Source organism: Lynx rufus, unplaced genomic scaffold (assembly GCF_022079265.1).
Source record: "Lynx rufus isolate CCGP_SWC_20201006 ecotype Redwood Valley unplaced genomic scaffold, mLynRuf1.p SCAF_11, whole genome shotgun sequence".
Taxonomy (NCBI): domain Eukaryota; kingdom Metazoa; phylum Chordata; class Mammalia; order Carnivora; family Felidae; genus Lynx; species Lynx rufus.
Genome location: NW_025814825.1, coordinates 42,123,120 through 42,150,534, shown reverse-complemented (window position 1 = coordinate 42,150,534; position 27,415 = coordinate 42,123,120). Strand labels below are relative to the sequence as shown.

The 27,415-nt window shown below is 44.8% G+C and overlaps 1 protein-coding gene across 5 annotated transcripts in view; it reads right to left on the bottom strand.

Annotated features, from left to right (window-relative positions):
• SUFU (SUFU negative regulator of hedgehog signaling) overlaps nt 1–27,415 on the bottom strand; it is a 125,498-nt gene that overhangs the window by 96,828 nt on the left and 1,255 nt on the right. For all 5 annotated transcript variants that reach the window (XM_047073370.1, XM_047073371.1, XM_047073372.1 and 2 more), the window contains exon 2: nt 24,826–24,960. In XM_047073370.1, the coding sequence (XP_046929326.1) occupies nt 24,826–24,960 (135 nt within the window). The remainder of the gene's footprint in view (nt 1–24,825; nt 24,961–27,415) is intronic.

The window sequence follows — 27,415 nt, the reverse complement described above, 5'->3', positions numbered from 1 at the left end:
GATATAAGCCAGACACAAAAGGAAAATGGATGATTCCACTCTAAGAGGTACCTAGAGTAGTCAAATTCATAAACACATAAAATGAGATCATGACGCAGAGATTACAGAAAGACCTCAATCAACAGGAGATCATGACCTGAGCTGAAGTCAGACACTTAACCAACTGAGCCACCCAGGTGCCCCTGTATTTACCATTTTAACCATTTGTAGATGTACAGTCCTGTGGAATTAAATACATTCACATTGTTATGCAGTCACCATCCGTTTCCAGAATTTTTTCATCTTCCCAGCTGAAGCTCTGTATTCGTTAAACAGTAACTCCCCATTCCTCCTTCTCCCCACCCCTATTCTAGCTAGTCTTATCTCCTGTTCGTGAGTTCGAGCCCTGCATCAGGCTCTGTGCTGACAGCTCAGAGCCTGGAGCCTGCTTCGGATTCTGTGCCTCCCCCTCTCTCTGTCACTTCCCCACTCATACTGTCTCTCTCTGCCTCTCAAAAAATAAATGCTAAAAAAATTTTTTTTCAATGGTAAATACATAGTTTACTACAAATGGTCATGAAAAAGCATGAAACAAAATTTAATACAAAATGTAGTTCGAAATATTTGTGCAGGGGCACCTGGGTGGTTCAGTCGATTGAGTGTCTGACTTCAGTTCAGGTCATGATCTCGCAGTTCATGAATTCAAGCTGCACATCGGACTCGCTGCTGACAATGAAGAGCCTGCTTCTGATCTTCTGTCCCCTTCTCTCTGCCACTCCCCTGCTTACGCTCTCCCAAAAATAAATAAACATTAAAAATATATACTTTGGGGGGCATCTGGGTGGCTCAATAGGTTAAGCATCTGACTTCAGCTCAGATCACGATCTCTTGGTTTGTGAGTTCGAGCCCTGCATCGGGCTCTGTGCTGACAGCTCAGAACCTGGAGCCTGCTTCAGATTCTGTGTCTCCCTCTCTCTTTGCCTCTCCCCTGCTCGCACTCTATCTCTCTCTCTCTCAAAAATAAACACTAAAAAAAAATTTTAATATATGTATTTGTGCATACACACACAATTTTATGTAAAAATTTTATGTAAAAATACATAAAATATATGTATGTGTGTATGTTTGTGAAAAAGAAAATACAATAAAATTATTATAGTGGCTACCACAGTCAATTTTTCTTTCTCAAAGTCTTTGCATTTTCCACATTTTCTGCTGTTATAATCTCTGGTCTAGACTGTAAACCCCACAGGGACAGGGCTGTGTCTTATTACTACTGTTATCTGCCAGACTTCTCATAGAATCTGTTCGCTGAGTGTATATATTGGACATTCATGATATGACAGGAGAGGCCCGTGGGCAGTGCACCCTTTCCCTGGTGGTGGCTTGGATACGTCCATTGGTATCTGAAGCAAGGAATGCCGGGCCAGCTAAGGCAGCTGTGAAGGCTCCGCCTTGAGAAGGTGGTACCTCTAAAGGCAGGTCTAGGGACTGTGGCTCAGTCTCAAGCTCAATATTGTTATCAAAAGAAAAGGAAGAGTAGGCTATTTGCCTCAGGAAACATAGGGCACAGGAGGCCAGGCCAGTCCAATTTCAGAACCAGGAGTGATGTCACTTCATTCCCTACAAAGTCTCCTCTTATCTCTTCTTCCCCCTTCCTCTTTCCCTACTCCCTCGTTGGTCTTCCCTTCTAACCAGCCCTTCTTCTTGGAAATTAAACTTAGTTCCCAGCCTTTCTGGGTTGGATATTCTCTCCCAGAAGAATGGAGCCTTTAAATCCTCCTATCCCTGGGAACAGACCTACAGACCTTTTCCTTTGGTGGCTTCCCTCCAAGGCCACATACACCCCCATGCATATCTCTAACAGGCACAGGGCAAAGCCTAGCCTTAGTCCCAGCTGGATGCAGAGATTACAGAAAGACCTCAACCAAAGACCTCCAGTAGCTCTGGGGCTCTGCAAGGAGACTACCTCTTCACCTCTGCCTCCCAGAGCATGCCAAATAAATTCAAGGGACTCTCATCCAAACTCTGGCACTTGCTTAGAGCACCAAGTTTCTCAAAAGTCAATTTGCTCCAAAGTCCTCAGTGCTGCCCCAAACCTCATGATACCCTGGAATTAGCCACTGCTCTGTCCCTTATACACATGCAGAGAATACAGATTTGCTTGGCAAAAGGAGGGCACCATTGGAAAGCACTTCCTCAGGGAAAACAGAATGTGAGCATTTCTCTGTGCATGGTCTTCACCCGTCCCCTAGGGAACTCTGTGAGTGAAAAAAGGACAGAAGCCAAAGCCCCACTTCCTGCAGTTTCTGCCATCTCCTTACCACACGCAATCTCTGCAGGTAACCACACAAAGTGGCTTCGGGCACCATGCCTCTGTTAAGGATTCCCAAATCTATCCCCAAACAAAGGAGCAGACTCTAACACCTCCAACTCAATATATGCAAATCTGAACTCAGTATCTTCCCAAACCTGGTCCTTCTCCATCTTTCCCTAACTGAAAAAGAGTACTGTCATGGTAGTCTATATAATGGCTCCCCAAAGATGTCCACATTCTAATCCCTGGAACCTGTATTTGTTACCTTACATGGCAAAAAGGACTTTGCAGATGTGATTAAGTTAAGGATCTTGAGATGGGAAGATTATTCTGGATTACGTAGGTTAGCTCAATCTAAGCACATGAGTCCTTCAAAGAAAAGATAAGAGATAGAAGATGTGGAAGAATAGGCAGACAGGTGTGGTATGAGGACTTGGCCTACCCTTCCTAGCCATGAAGATGGAGGAAGGGGCATGAACCAAGGAATGAATGTGGCTTCTGGAAGATGGAAAAGGGACGGAAATGGGTTCTCCCTTCAGCCTCCAGAATGGAATGCAGCCCAACTGACATCTTGACTTTAACCCAGTGAGACCCATGTCAGACTTCTGGCCTCCATAACTGTGAGATCATAAATGTGTCTTTAAGCCACTAGCAATAGGAAACCGATACAGCCATGAAGCCAGAATCCTGAGTGTCATCGTCCAGTCCTGCCTCATTCCCCTGCATAGCCAGACAAGCAGTCACCAAGTTGTCACCAAGCTGTCCTTCCTCCTCAGCAGCTCAAATCAATCCTCTTCTCTCCATCCTAGCTGCAATACCATAGGTTGGCCTTCTGCATTCTTCCCCTGGATGTCCATAACACTCACTGATCTGCTTCTTGCCCTCCTTAGTTATTTGCTCTGATATTCCCCAAAGGGAATATATCTCCCAGCTGCTTAAAGATCCTCTAAAACTCCCCCCAACTAAATCTTCAGGAGAAAGTCCAGACCTCTCCCCAAACCTCACAATGACCTGGGTCCCATCCACCTCTTCTGCCGAACACTCTAAGCACCAAGCCTAATGAATGGAATGGCAGATATCTGGATACCCTAATGACCTCCTTGCCTTCGAGACTCCACACAGGTTGTTCCCTTCTTCTCTGCCCTCTGCCAACCTTCAGGAAGGATCAGGTGTTAATCACCTTCTCTGCACCAGGTGTCTGAGCTGAATATTTTGTTTGCCCGTCCAGATCCATCCTCATTATAGCAGATGGATCCTGAGGTGGCGCCTGTGATCTCTGCCTCCTGGTACTCATGCCTTTGTGGAATCCCCTCTCCCTGAATGACAACAGGACCTGTGACCTGCTTCTAACCAACAGAATATGGCCAGGTGATGGGTTATCATGCCCATGAGGATGTTACATTATATAAGACTATGTTTTGCTAGCAGTCGCTATCTCTGTTGTTGGCTTTAAAGAAGCTTCTGTAACCCCTATAGCTATAAGAAAAGGTGTTCTGCCAACAACCTGAGGGAGTTTGGAAGTAGATCCTTCCCCAGTGGGGCCTCAGATGTGAATGCAGCCCAGCTGATACCATGATTTCAGCCTTGTGAAATCTGAAACAGAACATTGAGCTAAGCTACGCCTGGACTCCTAACCCAAAGGAGACGTGAGGTAACGTGTGTTGTTGTAAGCTGCTGAGTTTATGATAATTTGTTATGCATAGAAAACCAATATACTCACCTTGCTCTCTGCCTTGTGAAGCTGACCTGTGTGGGGCTCCTAAGCCCTCTGGCTTCCAATTGGGTTCAGTCAGTGGGAGCTCTGACAGGAAATTAGAGGGAGGCAGGAGAGAGAGGCCAGGGCTCACTCTCGCACGACTGCCTAGGGCTGGCAATCTCCCTCGATAGAAGGTCACTGCTAAAGGTCACTCTGAAGAGGAACACCCTACACAATTCTTTCTTTGCAGGTTCTCAAATCTCAATCCCTCCTCTGGTCCCTTCAGCGCTAGGAGAGTGGCAACCAAGCCAACCACTATACACTCAGACAATAAAGAATTACTATTTTCTTGGTTCACAAACGTGGACAGATTTTTCATATTGGAAATCATTTTCACTATTATGAAAGGAGTAGAACTATCATATACTACAAAAGAGGAAATTATATATGCTCCTTTACTTGACCATGGCTTTCTTGTAGGACAGGCGGTTGCTTCCAAAGCTGCACTCTTTTGTGCTTTGGCAAACATCTTGACGCATATTGCTTGCTTTCTTTTTTCCCCTCAAATAACCCATACTGGAGGAAATCCATATCATTTGCTTGGGTTTAGGAGTCCCAGAATAAGAGATTTCAGAAGTTGGTCTATGAGCAATAAGGAAAGAAGGCATCATGACTAGGATCCAAGTGTGTGTGTGCATGAGTGCGTGCATGTCCAAGACTGTATCATGTTATCATGTGTGGCTAACTTCATCCACCATTTTGTGCAGGGTCACCAAACTGGTAGGTCAAGAAAATGAGGCAGGCCACAGGTGTCGTGCAGCATTTCTGACATTGAGCAGCCTTTCTGCTCCTAGGTCCGTACCATTACCAACACTACGCCATGACACCCAGCAACCCCCATGTCCCAAACACATGATCCCATGACTACTGTTGACCTCCCACCCTGGAAGGCCCTTCCAGTCCAGGCTTATCTTCCCAAGTCCTCTTGTCAAAGCCCTTCTCAATTACCATGTCTTTAAGTGAAACTATGCTCTTTTTTCCCACACTATGTTCTCTCAAAGCACTGTTGTATCTCTAATACAATTCTTTGTGTGGTCTCCCTTACATTTTAAGCAAGGGTCTCTCACATTATACTGTGGAGTCCTGCCATTCTTCTACCTCTTTGTAGTCCCCCAAAGTGACACACACTGAACACAGACCAATGCTGGGTACTTAGTAGGTGGCAAAAGACATCGGATGACTGACTACTGGTGACATGCACACACTGAGACCAAACAAAGGTTTACTAACTACATTGAATCTGAGAAAAGAGGCAAAGTTTTATAATATTTAGAATGGTAGGTAAGGGGTAAGGAGGGAAATGCTCGCCCAAGGTTATGGGCTGAAGGGCTTAGGCAGAGTGGTGAGCCTGCCAACAGTGATCAGGAAGCGGGAAGTGAGGAAGGTAGATGTCAGAAATTCTTAGTCTTGATCTCCCTGGACCCTTTGGAGGTCCCAGAGTAGGCTTAGGGTGAAAATTACACAAAATTATACTACTCTAGCATCCAGTAAGATGCCAGAGATGAGTCCAGCAATGTGGGCAAGAATATTGGCGGAGGAAGATGCCTGAGCTAACACAAGCCCAGTCCACTACTCCCTCGCTGCTCCTTGGGCAAGTTAAGTTCCACATGCCCCCATTTCCTGAGCTATTAAACTGGGATAACGATACTTGCCTCAAAGGGCAGTTAGGAGGCTTAAAATGGGATGGTCCAGTGTCCAGCACCTGGCCAGGGCCCCTCGCCTCCCAGAGAAGCTAATATTCATCCTTCCTTTGTTTAGTGCTCACTAGAAGCAGTCTCTGCATATCATTTCTCCCTTAAAACGTCAGCAGATGACTCTAGGTTCCCAACTTCTAGGCTCTGGAGTTTAATCAGCTGCATCCTTCAAGGGCTGCTCATGTCGTCCAGCTTTGCCCAACTTCCCAATCTTGGACCTAAACATTTGCAAAGGTGACATTTTTATTTTTGAACAATTCACATTTACAGATACTTCATTAGCTGTTCTAAAATTGTGTTTGGTGACTTACACAAATATTATACTGGGTAGTGAAACTTTGTACACTTCTTTTGAAATATGTTTTATGGTAATATTTTGACATAGCTAAGATTTTTTTAAAAACTTCCAGCTATATTATAGTAATTTTGTATAATCATAAGAAAAGAAAGGGAGGAAGGGAGAAGGGTAGAAGGAGGAGAGAAAGAAGGAAGGAAGGAAGGAAGGAAGGAAGGAAGGAAGGAAGGAAGGAAGGAGGGAAGGGCAAAATAACACCCGCCAAGACTGCATTCTCACACTGAGCTGGGAGTCTGATGAGGCCACAGGGCAGGGCAGCGGCCTCAGAGTTTTAACTCTGAGTAGTAGATGCTCTTTCCACTACACGGCACCCAACCAGAATCATGGAATGCATTTGCCTCACTCAAGTAGATGTTTCCTGAGATCCCTTGCTGGGAGCCAAGGACCACATTCCCAAAGCATTCCTCAAGTTTAAAAACAGTAGCTCACAGGACTGATTCAGCTGAGAAACCAGCCGAGTTCACCTGGCTCTCAACACTTAGGGCATTTAACTCTATCCCAGGCTTTCAGTGAACAAAGAGCTTCCCCAGACTGAGACACTGAGTCTAAGAAAAACACCAGGCAGTCAAAAGGTACAAACTTCCAGTTACAAGGTAAGTCCCAGGGATGTAATATACAACATGATGTCTGTAGTTAGCACTGCTATATGGTATATTTAAAAATTTTTGGGGCGGGAGGGGGGAGCCTGAGTGGCCCAGTCAGTTGAGCGTCCAACTCCGGCTCAGGTCATGATCTCATGGCTCATGGGTTCAAGCCCCGCGTCGGCCTCTGTGCTGATAGCTCAGAGCCTGGAGCCCGTTTTGGATTCTGTGTCTCCCTCTCTTCCTCTCCTGTTCACTCTGCCTCTCTCTCTCTCTCTCAAAATAAATAAACATTAAAAAATTTTTTTTAATTTTTTAAAGTAAGCTTCATGCTTAGCTCCAACATGGGGCTTGAACTCATGACACCGAGATCAAGAATCACATGCTCTTACTGGGTGTTGTACAGAAGCCAATTTTGACAATAAATTATATTAAAAATAAAGAAAATAAAAAGAATCACATGCTCTTGGGACACCTGGTTGACTCACTTGGTTAAGCATCTGACTTTAGCTCAGATCATGATCTCATGGTTCACGGGTTGAGGCCCTGCATTGGGCTCTGTGCTGACAGCTCGAAGCCTGGAGCCTGCTTCAGATTCTGTGGCTCCCTCTCTCTCTTCCCCTTCCCCTTGTCTCTCTCTCTCTCAAAAATAAATAAACATTAAAAAAAATAAAAACAGTCACATGCTCTAACCGACTGAGCCAGCCAGATGCCCCGATGTGAAAGTCACCAAGAGAATAAATCCTATGAGATCTTATCACATGCATACACACACAAACACATATACATTTCTTCCTTCCTTCCTTCCTTCCTTCCTTCCTTCCTTCCTTCCTTCCTTTTCTTTCTTTCTTTCTTTCTTTCCTTTCTTTCTTTCTTTCTTTTTCTTTCTTTCTTTCTCTCTCTCTCTCTCTCTCTCTCTCTCTCTCTCTCTCTCTCTCTTTCTTTTTTTATCCATAAAAGATAATGAATGTTGGGCGCCTGGGTGGCGCAGTCGGTTAAGTGTCCGACTTCAGCCAGGTCACGATCTCGCGGTCCGTGAGTTCGAGCCCCGCGTCAGGCTCTGGGCTGATGGCTCAGAGCCTGGAGCCTGTTTCCAATTCTGTGTCTCCCTCTCTCTCTGCCCCTCCCCCGTTCATGCTCTGTCTCTCTCTGTCCCAAAAAAAATAAATAAACGTTGAAAAAAAAAAAAAAAGATAATGAATGTTAATTAAACTTACTGTGATAATCATTTCATAAAATATGTAAGTGAAGTCATTACGCTATACACTCTAAACTTACACAGTTGCTGTATGTCAACTATATCCCCATTAAACTGGAAAAAAATTTATGTTTATTTGTTTATTTATTTTGAGAGAGAGAGAGAAAGCAGTCATGTGCAGGGGAGGGGCAGAGAGAGCAGGAAAGAGAGAATCCTAAGCAGGCTCCACACTCAGCACAGAGCCCAATGTGGGGCTCAATCCCATGAACTGTGATATTATGACCTGAGCCAAAGCAAAATATCAGACACTCAACCCACTGAGCGACCCCGGTGCCCCAGGAAAGATTTTTGAATAAAATAAAATAATTTTTAAAAAGGAAAAACACCAAGCCAAGAGCAGCACCTTTTCTGCAAGGTGGTGAAGCTCACAGTTCAGCCTCACTTAGTGGAGACCTACTATACATTCTCCCCTCTACTCCCAACTACCAGCAAGAAACCAAAAGGTTGGTCTCCAAGCCAGCTGTGCTGTATAAGAATTCTGGGCCAATGAAGAGCCTAGTGCTTGGGTTTCTTGGCATCATTACAATAGCTCCCACTCTTGGCTTTGGCTTATACAACATCTGTACAAAACCTTTTTAAAAATAAGAATAGATTGGGGCGCCTGGGTGGCTCAGTCAGTTAAGCGTCCGACTTCAGCTCAGGTCATGATCTCGCAGCTTGTGAGTTTGAGTCCCACGTCGGGCTCTGTGCTGACAGCTCAGAGCCTGGAGCCTGTTTCAGATTCTGTGTCTCCCTCTCTCTCTGTCCCAACCCACTCACATTCTGTCTCTGTCTCTCTCAAAAATAAACATTAAAAAAAAAAATAAGAAGAAGAATAGATAAGGGGGGGGGGTGCCTGAGTGGCTCAGTTGGTTGAGCCTCCAACTCTTGACTTCGGTTCAGGTCATGATCTCATGATTCATGAGATCAAGCCCCAAGTTGGGCTCCAAGCTGAACATGGAGCCTGCTTGGGATTCTCTTGCCCTCTCTGCCCGTCCCTGCTCACTCATTCTCTCTCTCTCTCTCTTGCTCAAAGTAAATCAATAAACATTTTTTAAAAATAAGAAATGATGGGGGGCGCCTGGGTGGCGCAGTCGGTTAAGCGTCCGACTTCAGCCAGGTCACGATCTCGCGGTCCGTGAGTTCGAGCCCCGCGTCGAACTGGGCTGATGGCTCAGAGCCTGGAGCATGTTTCCGATTCTGTGTCTCCCTCTCTCTCTTCCCCTCCCCCGTTCATGCTCTGTCTCTCTCTGTCCCAAAAAATAAATAAACGTTGAAAAAAAAAATAAAAAAAAAAAATAAGAAATGATGGGGCACCTAGCTGGTTCAGTAGATAGAGCATGCAGCTCTTGATCTCCGGGTCATGAGTTTGAGACCCACGCTGGGTGTAGAGGTTGCTTAAATAAATAAACAAAAAAGAAGGAGGAGAAGGACGGGGTGGGAGGGGTGGGGGGAGACAGGCTAGGCCAACGGTGGCAATACCAGTCTGATATGGTAAGCAAGATGCCACCTGCATACACGTGTACAGCTCGGGACTTCTTAGAGACCCAAGGGCCAGAGCATTCTGCCCAAGGGCCTTTGTCCACCCACTATCCTCCAGGACCTTGGGAAGCCAGCCGCCCCAGAAGATCAAGACATCTGAAAGAGGATAATGGGAAGAAACAAATCTTTTCAGCATCTCAGTTCCCCAAGGGCAAGGATTGTACTTTTTGAGCTCTGTACATGGGTACATTATGTCACAGCTGAGCAAATGCTAAATGGTAATCATATTCCCATTGCCATCCAAAGAGATAATAAGGCTGAGACATTCAACAACACGCAAGATAAGACAGTATTAAAAAAGCAATGAGCCTTCCTCTCAGTCACTATCAAAATGACTTAGTGGCATTTCCTTTGAGCCACTTTTGCTGCTGTTTCCTTTTTAGGGAAATAAAACACATCACTCGACTCTGTTCCCATGCTTTCCTACTGGTGCTGAGGTCCCACACTACTGGAAAAGTTTCCTAAAACCATACTCCTGCTTCCCCTCATCACATCATCCCTTGACTTCCCTCGAGTCGACAGATAATTTGTTGAATGTCACATTCTTTACATTGCCTTCAAACTCTCTAGCCTCATCATGCTCCATTGTCCTTCTCTCTTACCAAGTCCCAGACATACTGGCGGGTGTTTTTTTTGTTTTTTTGTGGGTTTTTTGTTTGTTTGTTTGTTTGTTTGTTTGTTTTAGTTCCTTAAACACCTCAAGGTCCCTCCTGCCTCAGGGTCTTTGCTCTAGCTATTTTCACTGCCTACAATTTTCACATGGTAGAATGACCAGAGCATTGTACAACTCCAAGGAGCACCAAGTGCACAGAATAATATGAATGGTGCCCGTGGACTTGAATAATGTGACAGCCCTGGTTACCACTTTGTCATTGAGTTCAAATGTTATATCTTCAGGGAAACCACCACTGGTTCCCTACTAAACATACCCTCTCCGCCCACCTCAGCTCCTACTTCCACTCAGGTGCTCCCTAGCACATCACCCCTGCTGTATTTTCAACACAGCACCTGCATTATCTAAACCTATATAAACCTTTTACATGTTTTTCCTATAAGAATGTAAGATCCATGAGCACAGAAACATTGCCTTCTTACTCCCATGGTACTCTCGGCATGTCACAGAGCACCACACATTTAGATAATGTGCACTAAACAGGTCCAGAAATCAATTAAAGGTTTATCATGTCCCAAGCATTGTGCTAGATGCTGGAGGTACTCCACCACCCCGATAAAGCAAAGTTCAGATATTTTTACCAAAATCACACCCCTCCTCTCAAAGGAACGCTCTTACTCTATGAAAATGCTGTACACTTGGATTATCTCCCCTCTTAGGGGAATAAGGGTCCAGACTGAAGGAATCCTCCCGAAAGAGCTAAATGCTCAGGCTTGATGCTGAACCGAGAGAATTCTTCACCTCCAACGTGAGAATGCTTTCTCGACAGCCAGAGAAACCCCAGTTACCAGTGGGAAGCCAATGGATGGTTCTCAGCAGGGGAGTGATATGAGTCAGATGCTGTGGACAACTGCCCTCAGCCACAGAGCTAGCACAGAACTAAGGGATCCATATCAGCAATGTTCCTTCAAAGCTCCAAACCCAAAGGCTCCACGTGCAGCTGGTGCCTTCCTTCTGGGCCTTTTCTCTGCACAAAACCCTGGCCACGGGAATGAAAAATTGTCAGACTGGCTCCAGGAGGGCAAGAATCCAGGATGCCTGCAACCTGATATATTGGAAAAGCTAGAGCAGAAAGGAGAAGGGGTTAGGGCAAGCCACAGCATCGTTGGCTGTCAGTTTTCACTACACTTTCTCCTCTAACCAACCAGCTTTTCAGAAGCATTTAGGAGTCAAATCCATCACAAGCAGAAAGTGCAGCCAGCTGGCTTGCCCCCCTGGGATCAGATGGAGAGCCTGGGCCAGGCCCCATTCTCTAGTAGTTACCCCTCCCCACAGGCATGGCTCCTGAGCTCCTGACCTCATGTTAAAAGGCCTGAGATCAGAGTAAGGGAAACCGGTGGTCAGAGGCAGGGCTCCAAGTGCCCCCAGGCATCACAGGGCGGTCAGCCCTGGAAAAACAAAAGCATCTCCTTGACTGGCCTTCTTGTGGCAAAGACGGTTCTATGACCGGAGCCTCAAGAAGCCTGAGTAACATGGAAGGGAGTAGAAGGAAAGGGAGCTTTGAAGGCCACTATCTTTTACTAACACACTAATATAGAGCCTGGAGTCCAGTGGAACACGTCCCTCTCAGAAGTTGCTATGAACCCACTTTCTCCCCAACAAATGGGCAACTGGTCTAGCCCCAAACACAGGCCTCGCCATGTTTCTGAGTCTCAGGACTCCTGCTTGAGAAAAGCCTTCCACCAGGCTTCAAGGCAGGGACTGCAGAAAAGAAGGCAAAGAGGTTCCGTGTGATGACCTAAGGCTCCGAGGCTGTATCAGGCCCACCTGCCCATAATGTTTTCCAGTTCAAGGACTCTTCAGCCAAAAAGACTGGAGGCTCCGTGAAGACCAGACAAAGAGTATGCTGCCATTAATATATACCTCATGCCCAGAATTGCCCAAGCAGTGACTATCTCTGTACCAAATGAATGCTGGCCTCCAAACAGGCCAGTGATTAATGCTGAATGGGAATCAAGTGTCCCCACCTATCAATGGGAGACCCAGTGCCAGGAGAGATCTACTATTGTTCAATTATTTGATTCCTGTGTCTGGCAGAAAGCCTCACAAGCCCTAAATGATAGCCCATTTATGTCAGGCAATTACCTGAAAAGGATCTCATCCTTTGTGCTTATACTTGTGCTTATACCTATGAAACTTCTGTGCACATTGGGTACGAGGAGCCTGGGGCACTCTGTAAGCCATCTCAGTCTTCTGTATCCACACACCCAAGAAAGGGAGAAATAAGGAGACTCATGGTGTCCATTTCTGGGTGATGGTGATCACCATATCTAATCACCGATCACGTTTCTAAAGGGAAAACAACAGCTGGAACAACACACATCCTCAGGGCTACCACCACCAAGCATGGTGATTTGTATTTAAGGGACTAGGTATTAACTGAGAGGTGGGTAGCCAGCACAGCACATTTACTATGGAAACTGCTCCTTATACCTGTGAGAAGTCAATCAGCTAAAGCAGGGGGGCAGGGGGCAGAGAACGAGGAGAATGTAGTTAATGCAACATGACAATGGGTAGGAACCATCTTCCCAAACAAATGTGCTGTTTTCAAAATTTGGAAACCCTAGCAGCTGTGGGCTGATTGAATTTTGAAAAGAGCATTACCCACGCAGTGGGGAAGCTCTGAAAGACGTTAACTCCCAAACTGAGGGGACTCAAAAAAGACAGAAGCCCTACACACACCTGGGACAGCAACACTCATCACGAATTACTTATGGAAATCACCATGAAGATAGATATAGGATCACAGACAAAAGGTGAGAGGATTAGGAATACTTTTTTTTCCTCCCTTCTCTAATTTCCAACATTTTGGGTAAAATGGTTCAACTGTCTTTATGAGTGAAGAAAGCAAACTTATAACTAAAAAGTAACAACAATGATGGATGGAACAAGAGAGGTACAGGCCAGGAAAGTTTTGGATTTTGGAAAGTCTTCTCAATGCTGGTTCAATTAAGATGGAGAGTTTGAGGTCTGGCTGGGACCTCAAGGAGCCTGCTGTATTAATTTCTCATCTAAAGCAAGAAGAAACTCACCAGGACCTAGAGTGGAAAGTTTGCTCACAAGTCCTTCTATCATCTGTACTGGAAGGCACAATCAATCTTGAACCTTGGTCTTGAGACTATGGGTCCCAGTACCAGCTACAGATTTTATGGAAGATGCTATGATCGGGGAAAAGGTACAGAATTCACGAGCTAGCCCCAGTTAGTACCAATAGAGACGGAGGAATTCTGATGTGGACTCAGCATCTACTCAGGGGAACTAACTTACTTAATAGCTTGAGAAGTGACCAAAGGGCAAACATGCCAAAAACATGATTAGCCCCACTGTCTGAACCCATAATGTGAGAAAAAGGGTTTGTGTGTTTGGGGGTGAAGTGGAGAGTGGGAGGACGTTAGGAACAGAAACCAAGTCACCAAAGCAGAGATACAGATGGCAGATAAGCAGATGGAAAGATGCTCAACAACATATGTCATCGGGGAATTGCAAACTAATACAACAATGAGATACCAATCCACCCCGATTAGAATGGCTAAAATCCAAAACACTGACAATACCAAATGCTGGTGACCACACAGAATAAGAGGAACTATTATTCGCTGCTGGTAGGGATGCAAAATGGTACAGCCACGTTGGAAGACAGTTTTGCTGTTTCTTACAAAATTAAATAGAGTCTTACCATATGATCCAGCAACTTTACTCAAATGAGTTGAAAACATGTCCACACAAAAACCTGCATATAAATGCTTATGGCAGCTTTATTCAAAATTGCCAAAAACTGGAAACAATCAAGATGTCCTTCAATAATAAATAAATTGTAGTACATACACACACAATGAAACATTATTCAGTGATAAAAGGAAATGAGCAAGCCACAAAAAGACTTCAAGGAACCTTAAATGCATATTGCTTGTAAAAAAAAAAAAAAGTCAGTCTGAAAAGGCTATGTTTTGTATGATTCCAACTATGTGACATTTTGGAAAAGGCAACACGGCAAAATAATTAGTAGTCACCAGAGGCTTGGGGAGAGGGAGGGAGGGATGAATAGGCAAAAAACAGCACATTTTTAGGGCAGTGAAACTATTCTGCATGATACTGTAATGGTATTTGTCAGGACATGTATTTGTCAAAACTTACAAACCTGGGGGCACCTGGGTGGCCCAGTCAGTTAAGCGTCCGACTTTGGCTCAGGTCATGATCTCACCGCTGGTGATTTCGAGCCCTGCGTCGGGCTCTGTGCTGACAGCTCAGAGCCTGGAGCCTACTTCAGATTCTGTGTCTCCCTCTCTCTCTCTGTGTCCCTCCCCCCCACTCACACTCCGTGTGTGTGTGTGTGTGTGTGTGTGTGTGTGTGTGTGTGTCTCAAGAATAAATAAACATTAAAAAAATATTTTAAAAAAACTTATAAAACTGTATAACACAAAGAGTAAATCCTAATGTAAACTGTGGACATCAGTTAAAAATAATGTATCAGTATTGGTTCATCAATTATAACAAATGTATTGCACTAATGCATGATGTTAATAACAGGGGAAACTACAAACAAAGTAAAGTAAAGGTGTGTATGGGAACTCTTTGTCCCATTGTTCAATTTTCTGTTAAGCCTAAAGCTGCTCTAGAATATAAAGTCCATTGATTTAAAAAAATCATTACATTTCATTCATAGGTGGAAATTAAGAAACAAAACAAATGAACAAAGAAAAAGAGAGACCAAAAAACAGACTCTTAACTATAGAGAACAAACTGATGGTTACTAGAGGGGGGGGTGGGGGGGGAGGGAGGGGGAATGAGTGAAGTAGGTAAAGGAGATTAAGAGTATATTTATCATGATGAGCACTGAGTAATGTACAAAATTATTGAATCACTATGTTGTACACCTGAAACTAATATAACTCTGTATGTTAACTATACTAGAGTTAAGATTTTTAAAAATAATTAAACAAAATTTTTTGAATGTTTATTTTGGGCAAGGAGCAGAGAGAGAGGGAGAAAGAGAATCCCAAGCAGGCTCTGTGCTGTCAGCGAGGTTTAATCCCACAAACCATGAGATCAGGACGTGAGCCGAAGTTGAACGCTCAATCCACTGAGCCACCTAGATGCCCCTAAAGTTTTTTTTTAATAAAATTTTTAAAATGGCTAAAATGGTAAATTCTATGTTATATACATTTTACCACAATAAGATAATTAATTAATTACAGAAATTAAAGTGTTTTTTAAAGTAATACACTAATTTGCATTAATATAAGGACAGAGGAAAAAAAATATCCTCTCCAGGGTGAAAAGACACCTTTATATCAGAAAAAATATCCTTCCCAGATTAGCACTGCAGACGCCCCAGCCAGACGGTGTAGGCACTCCCAACTTTGAAGTGTTCATTTCCACACGCCCTCCCTCCCCAGAGAGAATGATCAGAGACCCCACCACACATCCTGGTCAGGACACACTCCGGGCTGATGGAATGCTGGGCACATCCCTGGCCACTGAAGAAGCATGACCATGTGAACTTGACACCCAAGCTGGAAGCATCACCTTTGTGCTTTTAAGAGTTGCAGACTTTTCCTGGCAACTTACTAAAAATGACTACACTAAGGCAGCAGAGGCCCTGACTGGAGAGATGACACAGGATCCTGTCACCTACCCTCTAGTTTTACCCTCCTGCCATTACCCAGCAGGACTCTTTTTTCTCTACAAAGTTGCTTCAACGTCCAGTTCAACATTTCTGCTACAAAGCACTTCCTGCTTAACTATTCACACTCCATTAAGCCGATACTTTTGAACTTAGGTACACAACTGTAACAGCTGCCCCCCACTCTGCCCCTGTGCAAGTAGAGGAAGGGACGGGTGAGGCCTGCTGGAGCCAGACTGCCTGGGTTTACAGCCCAGTTCCAGCATTCACTGGCCGGGTGCACAAGTTCCTTAACATTTCTGTGCCTCAGTTTCCTTACAAAAAAGATATCAATTCCTATCCCACAGAGCTGCTGAGAGAAAGAAATTAGAACAGTGCCTTGCACATAGTGAGAACTAAAGTGCTTACAATTATTATTACATATGTTGAGTTTCTCAAAGCGCTGAAGTTCACAGGGTGAGGGGAGGCAGCCTCAAAGCCACAGAGATCAGGCAAAGCCAAAAACACTGCTCCCAGCCCCAAACCTCATTGTCTTCTTCTTTCCCAGGGTCTCGGCCCCTTTTATCAAGCAGATGTTGGGTGTTTTGAGGACAGAAGGTAGGTGTAACTTCTCATTGTCCCCCCACCCCTCTCCAAACACATCACCTTCCCAAATGTTCTGTCTGTACCGGACCCTCGAGATAGTTTTGCCGGGGATGTGTGCTGTGCAGCTCCAGGCTCTGTGTCAGAAAGCTCGGCAAGCAGGGCAGTGAGCTACAAAGGTACATGCCGCGCGAGGAGACCATGCCTGTGGAGCTCGGGTCAGAGAGGACAAGGTCACATTGCACACATACCTTGGGACCCGACGTCAGAACTACACTACTGAAATAGAAAAGGTAGCTGAATGGGATACCTCAGAGGCAGGATGGAAGAATGAATTGAGGAATCAAAGATTAAAGTCCAGAGTCATGAGCTCTGAGTCAGAATTCTGGGCGAGGCAAACGGTGGCAAACTGAGACCCGGAACACGGCCAGTGCAAGGACCAGCAATCTATATGGAAAAAGCCTCATGTGTGGAAGATGGGAGAGTAGGAGGGCAGGCTGAACAGGGAAGATTCCTGGGACTGAGAGATCCAATCATGTAAAACCCATAAAGGCTTCCAAGTCTTTGTTTCTCTCTGTGGAAAGAGAAGGAAATCTTCCAGTGCTGACCAGCCCAGTGTCGCTGTGAGTGGCAGTCACTCCTGATAATCAGGCTGCTCAAACTTTTTAAAGTGAGTTTGACTGGGCCAGCTCAAGGAACCTCTTCCCAACTGTCCGCTATCCGAATTGTCTCAACTGTCTGAACTGAAATATCTGGAATCCTTACCCCATGAAGGAAGAGATGATCCACACTGCAAATGAAATGCTTTTTCAGGCCACATACCCACACAGATCTGCTGGGAGCCCCACACTTCCTTAGGTCTTCCTGAGGTTACAAAAGAAACAGAATTCTCAACATTTCAAAACTCGGAGATCTGGGCCCTGAAATCCAACCCAAAGTGGTGGTTTCAGCTTCAAGAATTCTAGCCCTGCTGCTGGCCGTTACTCTCTGGGCAAGGACCAATGGCACCCCACTTTCTCTAGGTAGTCCAGACCTTCTGCCCTTAGCAGAGAGCACCACCATTTCACACGGTCCTCCCAAAACTTAACGCCTCTGGGATGAAAGGCTGAGGGGACCAAAGCTTCAGGGAGGCCTGCCCTGCCATGAGCCTGCAGAGCACTTCCTCAGCCTGCTGTGCCAGCCAGGAGGAGGGCCAGGGCCTGCCATCTGTGGGTGGCTTACAGAAGGGATTCCGGTTGTCAGTTTCTCGAGAGCTCTGGGAAGAAAGCAAAGGCCTGACGAGAGGACGGACCACGCTCCCAGGACAGGTGTGTTATGGCAAAGGCAGGATTTCCACTGGAAACCCCAGGGGATGAAATGACACATTAAAAAGTTCCTGCAAACCCAGCTTTAAGGAGGGAAAATTAGCATTTCCCAACTGCAGGGGACCAAGGCCACACAAAACAACAAGTGGAAAAGTTAATCTGTATCCAGTATTTTAATAAATAACTCATTCGGTACAGAGCCCAACCTGAAGGGAACCTGAAGGGAAAAGGAGGTCCTCTACCAACCCAGCAGGGGTAGCCACAGAAAGCCGGGCAACAGCAGTTCCAGCCTCAAGGGGAGCAAGAACAACTCCAAACTCCAGACATACCCACCAAGAAGCCAGCGCTTGTGGGGCAGGGCCCAGATCGACCATGGGCGGTAGAGGTGAGGCTCTAGCCTGTGGAGCGGCCAGCCTGTGGGCCAACACCACACAGAGGCTGTCTTTGGAACCAGCCAACATGTACAGCAGATGACCTGCTCAGTGGAATCCCACCAGGGAAATCGGCCTGAGATCACAAATACACTGTGCAACTGGCCAGCCTCTTGCACCCTGGTTAGGCCGCCTGTCGTTTGGGTCCAGCTAGGGCTGCTGGAAGCACCAGGGCAGCTAGAAATCCCCACAGAGAGTGGTGCTGAAGCCACCTCTTCCACAGCCCTGCAAATCTTCACGTTCCAGTACACAGCTGCCGGCCACAAAGGGAAGGGCCAGAGCTGGAAGCTTCCAACAAGCACTTGGCAGCTGAAGCTCACACCTCCCCAGCCCAGGGGAAGAGCAACACGACAACCCCGGCCGCTAAAGTCAGCTGAGGGGAGCCTCTGGGGTTCCTAGAAAAGCACTCCATTCTTGCCCGTGGCTGCCCGGAGCTGGAACTTGTTCCATCTCTCCAACTTCAGAAAGAATCTCTTAAGAGCCTTTTAATTCAAACAAGTGCTCTCTTGTCCTGTTTCCTTTGGTGAATGTGAAGAGGGAAAGAACCTGGCCATCTCAGGGCTCATGCAACCAGCTTGCTCTTCACTCCTTTTAGGGCTACCAGGGTGGGGGTCCCCTCCTGTTCCCAAAGCAAGCCTGCTAGGAGCAAGAAGAAATGCAAGGGACCCCTGGACTTCTGCTTGTCCCTATCCTCGACAAGCTGTGAGAAGGGAAGATCTTAATGGGAGGAGGCACGCTGTAGGCATTTAATAAATGCCAGTAACTCATTAAAATGGAAAGACAGGGACGCCTGGGTAGCTCAGTCAGTTGAGCATCCGACTTTGGCTCATGTCATGATCTCACAGTTCATGGGTTCCAGCCCTACTTTGGGCTCGCTAATGTCAGCCTGTTGCCATGGAGCCCACTTGGGATCCTCTATCCCCCTCTCTCTGCCCCTCCCCCACTTGTGCTCTCCCAAAAATAAATAAATATTTTTTAAATAAATATTTAAAAATAAATAAATAAATAAAATAAGATAAAACGCAAAGGCAATACAGCATAGTGGTTCAGAATACAAGCTGTGGGATCACTAAACATGGCTTCTAATTTACCACCAATGCAGTAAGTTCACTAAGCCTAAATGTCTGTATCTATAAGCAAGATGTAATAAGAATTCCTTGTGTCATAGAATTACCATAGGGATTACATAAAGGGATAACTTTATAAAAAGAATTTAGCACTAACCTGGAATATAGTAAAAGCTAACAAAAAAAAGTTTGCTTATGTTATTAGGTTAAAAACAAACAATATCCATGCATTCCTTTCTTCCCACTCATGAAAGAGAGCTTAGGAGAGTGGGGACAATGGGAGACCCTGCCACTCTCATTTGGTTGCTGTATGGTCTTTAGCAGCCTGCTGTACTTTCCTCCACTTACAATTAAGGGACATGGACTAGATCAGTGTTTCCTATTTGTCTGTGACAATAATAGTACTGAATCAGGGGCACCTGGTGGCTCAGTTGGTTAAGCATCTGACTTTGGCGCAGGTCATGATCTCACAGTTCATGAGTTCAAGCCCTGCATCAGACTCTGTGCTGACAGCTCAGAGCCTGAAGCCTGCTTTGAATTCTGTCTCCCTCTCTCCCTGCCCTCCCTTGCTTGCGCTCTGTCTGTCTCTCTCTCTCAAAAATAAATAAACATTAAAATAATTTAAAAAATAATAATAGTACTGAATCATTTTTTTTTAAGTTCCCTTTACAATTCACTTTCAATTTTTCTAATCATGTCTAGGGCCAGGCTTTATTTGGTGTTAGTGTATCTTTTTAATACCTCTCTCATACTTGCTTATCTCTTGAACAAAGAGAATGCTGGCCGGGGCACCTGGGTGGCTCAGTCGGTTGAGCATCCGACTTCGGCTCAGGTCACGATCTCGCAGTTTGTGAGTTTAAGCCCCGCATCGGGCCCTGCGCTGACAGCTCAGAGCCTGAAGCCTGCTTCAGATTCTGTCTCTCCCTCTCTCTCTGCCCCTCCCTTGCTCACACTCTGTCAATCTCTCTCTCAAAAATAAATAAACATTAAAAAAAACTTAAAAAAAAAAAAAAAGAAAGCTGGCCTCAGATTTAGAATCTTCTGTGACAGGCCACAGTACTAAATCAGAATTTAATAATATTGCTTTGTTATCACTGCATTTATTTCTATAGTTACCTTTAAATTATGGCAAGTGATACTGGTTTCCATACATGGTAGCGACTGAACTTTTATTTATTTATTTAAAAAAAAATTTTTTTAACGTTTATTTATTTTTGAGACAGAGAGAGACAGAGCATGAATGGGGGAGGGTCAGAAAGAGAGGGAGACACAGAATCCGAAACAGGCTCCAGGCTCTGAGCGGTCAGCACAGAGCCCGACGCGGGGCTCGAACTCACGGACCGCGAGATCATGACCTGAGATGAAGTCGGACGCTTAACCAACCAAGCCACCCAGGCGACCCATGACTGAACTTTTAAATATATATTTAATATATATTAAACTTTTAAAAATATATTTATAATAGTTTTTAAAAGGGGAGAGTCAGTTAGTTAGTTTGTTGATTTTTAGTGAGCTCTATGCCCAACGTGGGGCTTGAACCCATGACCACAACATCAAGAATATCACGTTCCTCCCACTGAACCAGCCAGGCACTCCAAAAGGGGGGTTAAAGAGAACATAGAATAGATGATCTTACTACATGGCAAAAATCATGAAGGCAGCACTAGAAGTTTGGGAAACACTGGGCCAGAAGATTTTTAAAGTCCCCTCAATCCTGACAGTGAGTGCTGGCACCCTGGAGTGTCAGGCTGCAGATTCCCCCTGTGCCGTTCCTACTGGCCTGCAGCTCGCAGGTGCCTCTCAAACTTCACCTCCTCCCCGGAGCTTCTTCCAATCCAGCAGCTTGATCAAAAGTCACGCCCTCTACTCTGCTCCCAGGTCATGTTCTTCAGCCATGGATTACAGCATTTATTACCCAGTACTATAAGCCTCTCTTTATATTCATCTCCCCTCTAGAACATGACCTCCTTAAGATAGGAATTACGTCTTGGCATTTTATCCCTCAGACACCTATTAGGATGTTCTGCGTCTGGTACAAAATAGGTGCTTGACGAATGTATGCTGAATAAATGAACCAATGCTTCGGCCCTTTTTTCACTGAATGGAAAGAAAAAAGACAGTGGGAGAAGAGCATTACCAGAGACTCATTTGCCATAATTCCAATTCAACATTTCTTAGCATTTAAACTGGATGATAGAACACTCACCTTTCTAACCTCAACTTCAAACACTAAATTAAATAAGAATTTTTAAATCTGTTTCAAAGAGGCCTTGCCACATGAAATGTCTGGAAAAGCAAACTTTTCTTTAAGAAACTTACCAGGATCGAGAAGAGACCAGTCACACCAGCACAAGGCCAATTACAAAGGTACTTTTGACTTCTGTAACATAGACCAGAACTGGGTAAATATCCAAGAACACTCCTTCCATGTCCTTCTAGATGTAGGACATAATATCAGAAAACACTAGATTCCAGGGGTGAGATACAGCCCAAATGGAGATCTCACTATTGTCATAAATGACATATAAATATCAAAGTGTTTTATCAGACAGAAATTGTACACATATGAAGGGGTACTTTCAAACATGAAAAAACAGTAAGGAAGGCCGTCTTTAAAATTCAGAGGTTGCCCCCTGTGAAATATGGAGCTTTCTCAATTATGTTCTTCTTGTCACTTTAGGCCTTGGACCCATACCCGATAAGCAGATAGAGTGTAAGAAGCTTTAACCCAAATAGGAAATGATATTCCTTTGACTGGAATAAATCTGTCAACAAAAAGGTACAGGCTCACTGCACTCTGCAGGTTCTTATTAAAAATATACATTAAAGTCCAGCATAGTGCCTTTACTCCCCACATCTGTTTGCTATTTTATCTCCATTATTAATACTGTAATGCAGGGTCCCCATTCAGGCAAGATTAATTCACTGTTCCCAAAGCCTTCTGCTGACATTGCAATGGATCTGTTTGGAAGGCTGTAAAGGCAGGCCCAGGCATTGCTCTCGACATGTGATCAGTAAGGAGATGAGGCCTGCGCCCCCAGCTTAACAAGAGAGAAGAGGAAGTTGGATTGGACCTGTGATCAGAGAGGTAAAGTAGCCCAGTGGTTAAGAGCTCAGACTTTGGACTCAAGACAGCTCAAGTGAATCCTAGTTCTTTTATTTTAGGCAATTCATTTACCCCTAAGTGACTCCGTTTTCTCATCTATAAAACGGAGATAACAAAAGAACCTGGTAAGATTGTAAAGTATTTGATGCAATGATAAAGAAGCTAGTAAGAACTACAAAAAGCAAAAAAAAAAAAAAAAAAAAAAAAGAGTATTATCATCTTCTTCATCATGATACCATGATCATCTCCAGAACCAGCCTCTTATGCTGAGGCAGGGCAGGAAGAACCCTGCTAGTCTTTCAACCTGCACATGCTAAGTAGTCATCACCAAGATACCAAAATGATAGTATAGGAGGCAAAAGGGGACAAGAAACAAAAAAACAGGAGAGGCTATATAATAGAAATAGAATCAGCTCTTGATTAACCATGCTAACAAGGGGGAAGAGAAGGAAAACACTTATTTATTTGTTTGTTTTGAGAGAGAGGGCACAAGTGAGCGAGGGACAGTGAGAGAGGGAGGGAGAGAGAAACCAATGAGGGGCAAAGAGAGAGAGAAGGAGAGAGAAGCAGGGCTCACCGAAAGTGGGGCTCAAGCTTGCCTCAAGCAGAGAAGCAGGGCTTGTGCTCACCAGATGCGGGGCTCAACTCATGAACCGTGAGATCATGACCTGAGCCAAAGTCAGATGCTCAGCTGACGAGCCACCCAGGTACCCAAGAAAACATTTGAATTGAAGAAAAGAATCCCTCCCATGAAAAAGTGTAGATGGAAACAAAAAAAAATTTGTTTTAATTATAGACAGTAACTTACTGGAGTACATGATATAATTGTTTAAGAAATGGGAGAGCATAGTCATTAAGAATACGAACTCTGGATGGGTGCCGGGGTGGCACAGTCGGTTAAGCATCCGACTCGTGATCTCGGCTCAGGTCATGATCTCATGGTTCATGGGTTCAAGCCCCATATTAGGCTCTGAGCTGATGGCACAGAGCGTGTTTGGGATTCTGTCTCTCCTCTCTGACCCTTCCCTGCTTGTGCGCTCTCTCCCTCGAAATAAACTGAAAAAAAAATTTTTTGTTTTAAAAAGAGTATGAACTCTGGAGCCAAAATGCCTGCATTAGAATCCTGCTCCACCACTTCTAAGCTGCGTGACCTTAAGCAAGTTATAGATTCTCTTTGTGTCTCAGTTTCCTGATCCTTAAAATGGGGCATATATGAGCATCTACCAGTATTACATGACTGTGTTGAAAATAAAATTAGTTTAGGGGCGCCTGGGTGGCACAGTCGGTTAAGCGTCCGACTTCAGCCAGGTCACGATCTTGCGGTCCGTGAGTTCAAGCCCCGCGTCAGGCTCTGGGCTGATGGCTCGGAGCCTGGAGCCTGTTTCCGATTCTGTGTCTCCCTCTCTCTCTGCCCCTCCCCCGTTCATGCTCTGTCTCTCTCTGTCCCAAAAATAAATAAACGTTGAAAAAAAAAATTTTTTTTTAAATAAAAAAAAAAAGAAAAGAAAATTAGTTTATATATACAAAGTGAAGAGAAGAATACCTGACTCATCATCAATACTTAATAAATGTTAGCTTTCATTATTGTTAACGTAACTTATTTTTTTAGCGGACTTAACACTAAGTTGATGTTTAACTTAATATTAAAAATTGTTTAAATTCAGTGGTTATAGGGGCGCCTGGGTGGCGCAGTCGGTTAAGCGTCCGACTTCAGCCAGGTCACGATCTCGCGGTCCGTGAGTTCGAGCCCCGCGTCGGGCTCTGGGCTGATGGCTCGGAGCCTGGAGCCTGTTTCCGATTCTGTGTCTCCCTCTCTCTCTGCCCCTCCCCCGTTCATGCTCTGTCTCTCTCTGTCCCAAAAATAAATAAAAAAAAAAAAAAAAAAAAAAAAAAAAAAAAAAAACGCTAAATTCAGTGGTTATAGAGGGAAGTGGGGGAGGCAGGTGTGTACAGAAATGTACAGGGCAGAAATGTACAGGGCAGAAAATGGGACTAGACTAGACTAGAATAAAAAATGTACTATAGATAATCTGAGTACAGACAACCGCAGGTTAAAAGGAAGTAGACAAGGAGTAGATAAGATCAACAGAAGGATAGAGATGGATATATTCATAATAAAGCAAGTAGGTAAAATGTTAATTACAGAATCTAGGTGGTGGGTATTTGTGTGTTCACTATAAAATTCTTTCAACTTTGCTTTATGTTTAAAATTCTTCATAATAAGCTAGAGGGAATAAAACAAGTAGACCTAAAAGCATCAACTCAAATTCTGGGTCATAGCTATGCTGACTGTTCTCTGGGCTCAAACACCAAAGCAAGCTTAGAAAAATCTGATGGTTTTGGAACACTTGCTCATCATCAACACTGTCCCACACCAGATGAGCAGAGCTCGGGTGCTGACGTGGATCACTCTGGCATATGCAGATATAAGCAGAGGGCAGAAACCCAGAGGTTCCACCTGAAAAATGCCAACTTCACAGAACTATGACATTATCACCCCTGCTGAGGGAAACCCCAGAAATAAGGCTCAAGGCTAAGAAACAGACAGGTGGAGGGTGGGCGGGTGTCACACACTCACTCATGGACTCTGCTGTCACCATAGAGATCGCTCAGGCCAAAGCTGATGTAGTGCCAGTGTTCAGGGATATTGGCAGAAGGGCTCCCCACGTTCCTGTACATGCTAACATAGTCCAAGGGGTCTGGGCCGCCCAACCTGCAAAACACAAAACACAAGGGAGTCAGTGTGAGTCTGAAAGCACACAATGTGAAGCTAAGCAGTTATGCCTTACAAATCTAAAGACCCCATCGTGGAGGAACCTGGGATGAAAGGTAACTAAAAGGAGGCCATACCTCTCTGGGATAAGACCAAGGGATGGGCAGCTAGAAACTGCCCGATTCCATAAGCACAAGAGGCTCCCTTCTCCTGTCCCCTATACGCAGGAACTCTTTTAGAAATAAAACAGAGTGGGTGGTTGTCCCTTTTGATTGCTCCTGTTTCAAATTACCAATCCCAAACGGGATTGGAAGGGATTATCTCTCTTCCATGGCGCCTGTAAACATGCCAAGCTTCAAAGCAAGAGGTGCATTAGTCAATCAATTGGCTTCTGTTGAAAGACCATCCTGAGCATCCCCAATGGGCATTGTTCCTGGAAGCAGAGGCTCAGCTCCACTCCTGCCTCTTAGACAGCTAATTCCTGAAAGACTATATTGTGCCCTATGTTAATTACAGTTTGTTCTAAACAAACTCAATGCTTCTAGACCCCAGCCTGCACCCCACAGACCAAAGCTGGTCTTTTATCATGCAAGTGACAAAGGCCAAACTTAGGCTAGCCCAGCTCTGCACAGAGAACCGCAGCAGGCCAGGCTGAGCCTTGTGAGTGCCTGCATTTGGAAGATGATCCTAGGAGACTGTTGCCTCAAAGGTAGAGCTGGAATATTAAATGATTTGGGGCCTCTGAGGACCACATTAAACTTCCCCCATAATTCCAACAGAGAAGCAGCTGAGGAAGAGATTCAGTCATTATCTCACTCTGAGGATTTAATTCCATAAGGGTTTATTCCTTTCTTCCTTTAGTAGAGCAATTAGTGCTCTTTAAAAAAAAAAAAAAAAGTCCTATGTTTCTTCAGAATGAATAGGGAAACTTGGTAGACTTGAGAAACAGACTAAATGGAACCAACAGCGGAAGGAAGTCAGCATTTAGCCCACAAACACTCTGCATTTGAGCTGCCTTGGACATCTGACTGTTTCACAGACTGCAAAAACTCTGCCTGCCCCTGGAACATTGATGGAGTGCACTTTGCAATTGGGATCATATGCTGAAGGAACACTAATGATCAAATAAAATACATGTTACATGTGATCCCAGCACGTGTGCCAGTATCATGCAATTTAAATACTATTTAAAACTAGTAGGTCTGGTTTCATCCTCCTTTGTCAGGGTATTACTTGCCTTTATAGAAATCCCTATTCTCTGCTAGGAAATGCTGAGTTATTTATAGAACTTGTAAGAGAGTTGCTACAAATAGCTAAGAATATGAACTGAGTGGATGAGGAAAGGGGACAAATCTCTGTGTCTTCCCTTAACTGTGATTTGGCCAAATCATGAGACTATTTCCACAACCAGTTGGATACAGAAAAGTTTGTTAGGGAAAGGAGGAAACAAAAGGGTAGCTATCCCGAGAAGAACCACATGGTAGTTGCAGAACCCCAGAACAGATGGGAGTGCCTACAGGCTCCGTATCTGCTTGGGTTTCCTGCTGCAAATTCCCAATCTTGCTCCTTCTTCAGCCTAGGTCCATCCAGCAACAAGTAGAAAAGGGTATCTGCAGTTCCATACTCTATCTGCCACACCCCTGCAGCCCTCTTTCTGGCCAAGTCTCTCAGAGGATATAGCATCACGTAATGAGGCTTTATCTTAAAACTGTAACTGCAGGGAATAACCAAGAGTCAGACAAAATTAACCTTGTCCCAAGCACAGAGTGTTCTGTTCTTACTCATAAACCTGATGGGAAACAGATGAGTATATAGAAAATAATCACATTTTGCACTTAGAAAAAGATGTTATCCAAGGACCCAGAGAATCCCTTGATGCTCTTCCTTGAACTTACTTCCTTGAACACCTAACTACACCCCACAAGGCAGTTGCAGGACTGTAGTGACTCCAGGTCACTCCATGCTGTCAGCCTCTTTACATCCTCCCACTGACACACGGAACTGGCCTCAGCCCTAGCCAGTCTAGTTTCTGCCACCTCCAGATGAAGTTAAGAGGTTATCCTGGAGAAGACTAAGCCCTAAAGGGAGAGGTAACCAGCAAAGACATCCATTCTATCAACCTCCCCCTTTGGGTCTACCTGCCCCGTTGGCCACATTCCAAGCTGCTTCCTGAAGAGACAGTCTTTCAGGACTCAATGAAGGGGATCATCTAACACAATGCATGAATGTGGTTCTGGACAGATTCAACCAATTCCTCAGTCAATTTGGTCCAGAAAGACCATGAAGACAGGCTCTTTGTCGGAGTCCCTATAACACCTGTTTTGCCCAGAGGCTGCAGAAAGAGAAGGTTGCAAACAGGAATGGGAAACAAGAAAGGGACCATTCCTACCCCAAGGGCAGCCCTTCTGTATACAGGTCTGATCTTAACACAGCCACTTGAGGGTTACTCTCTGCT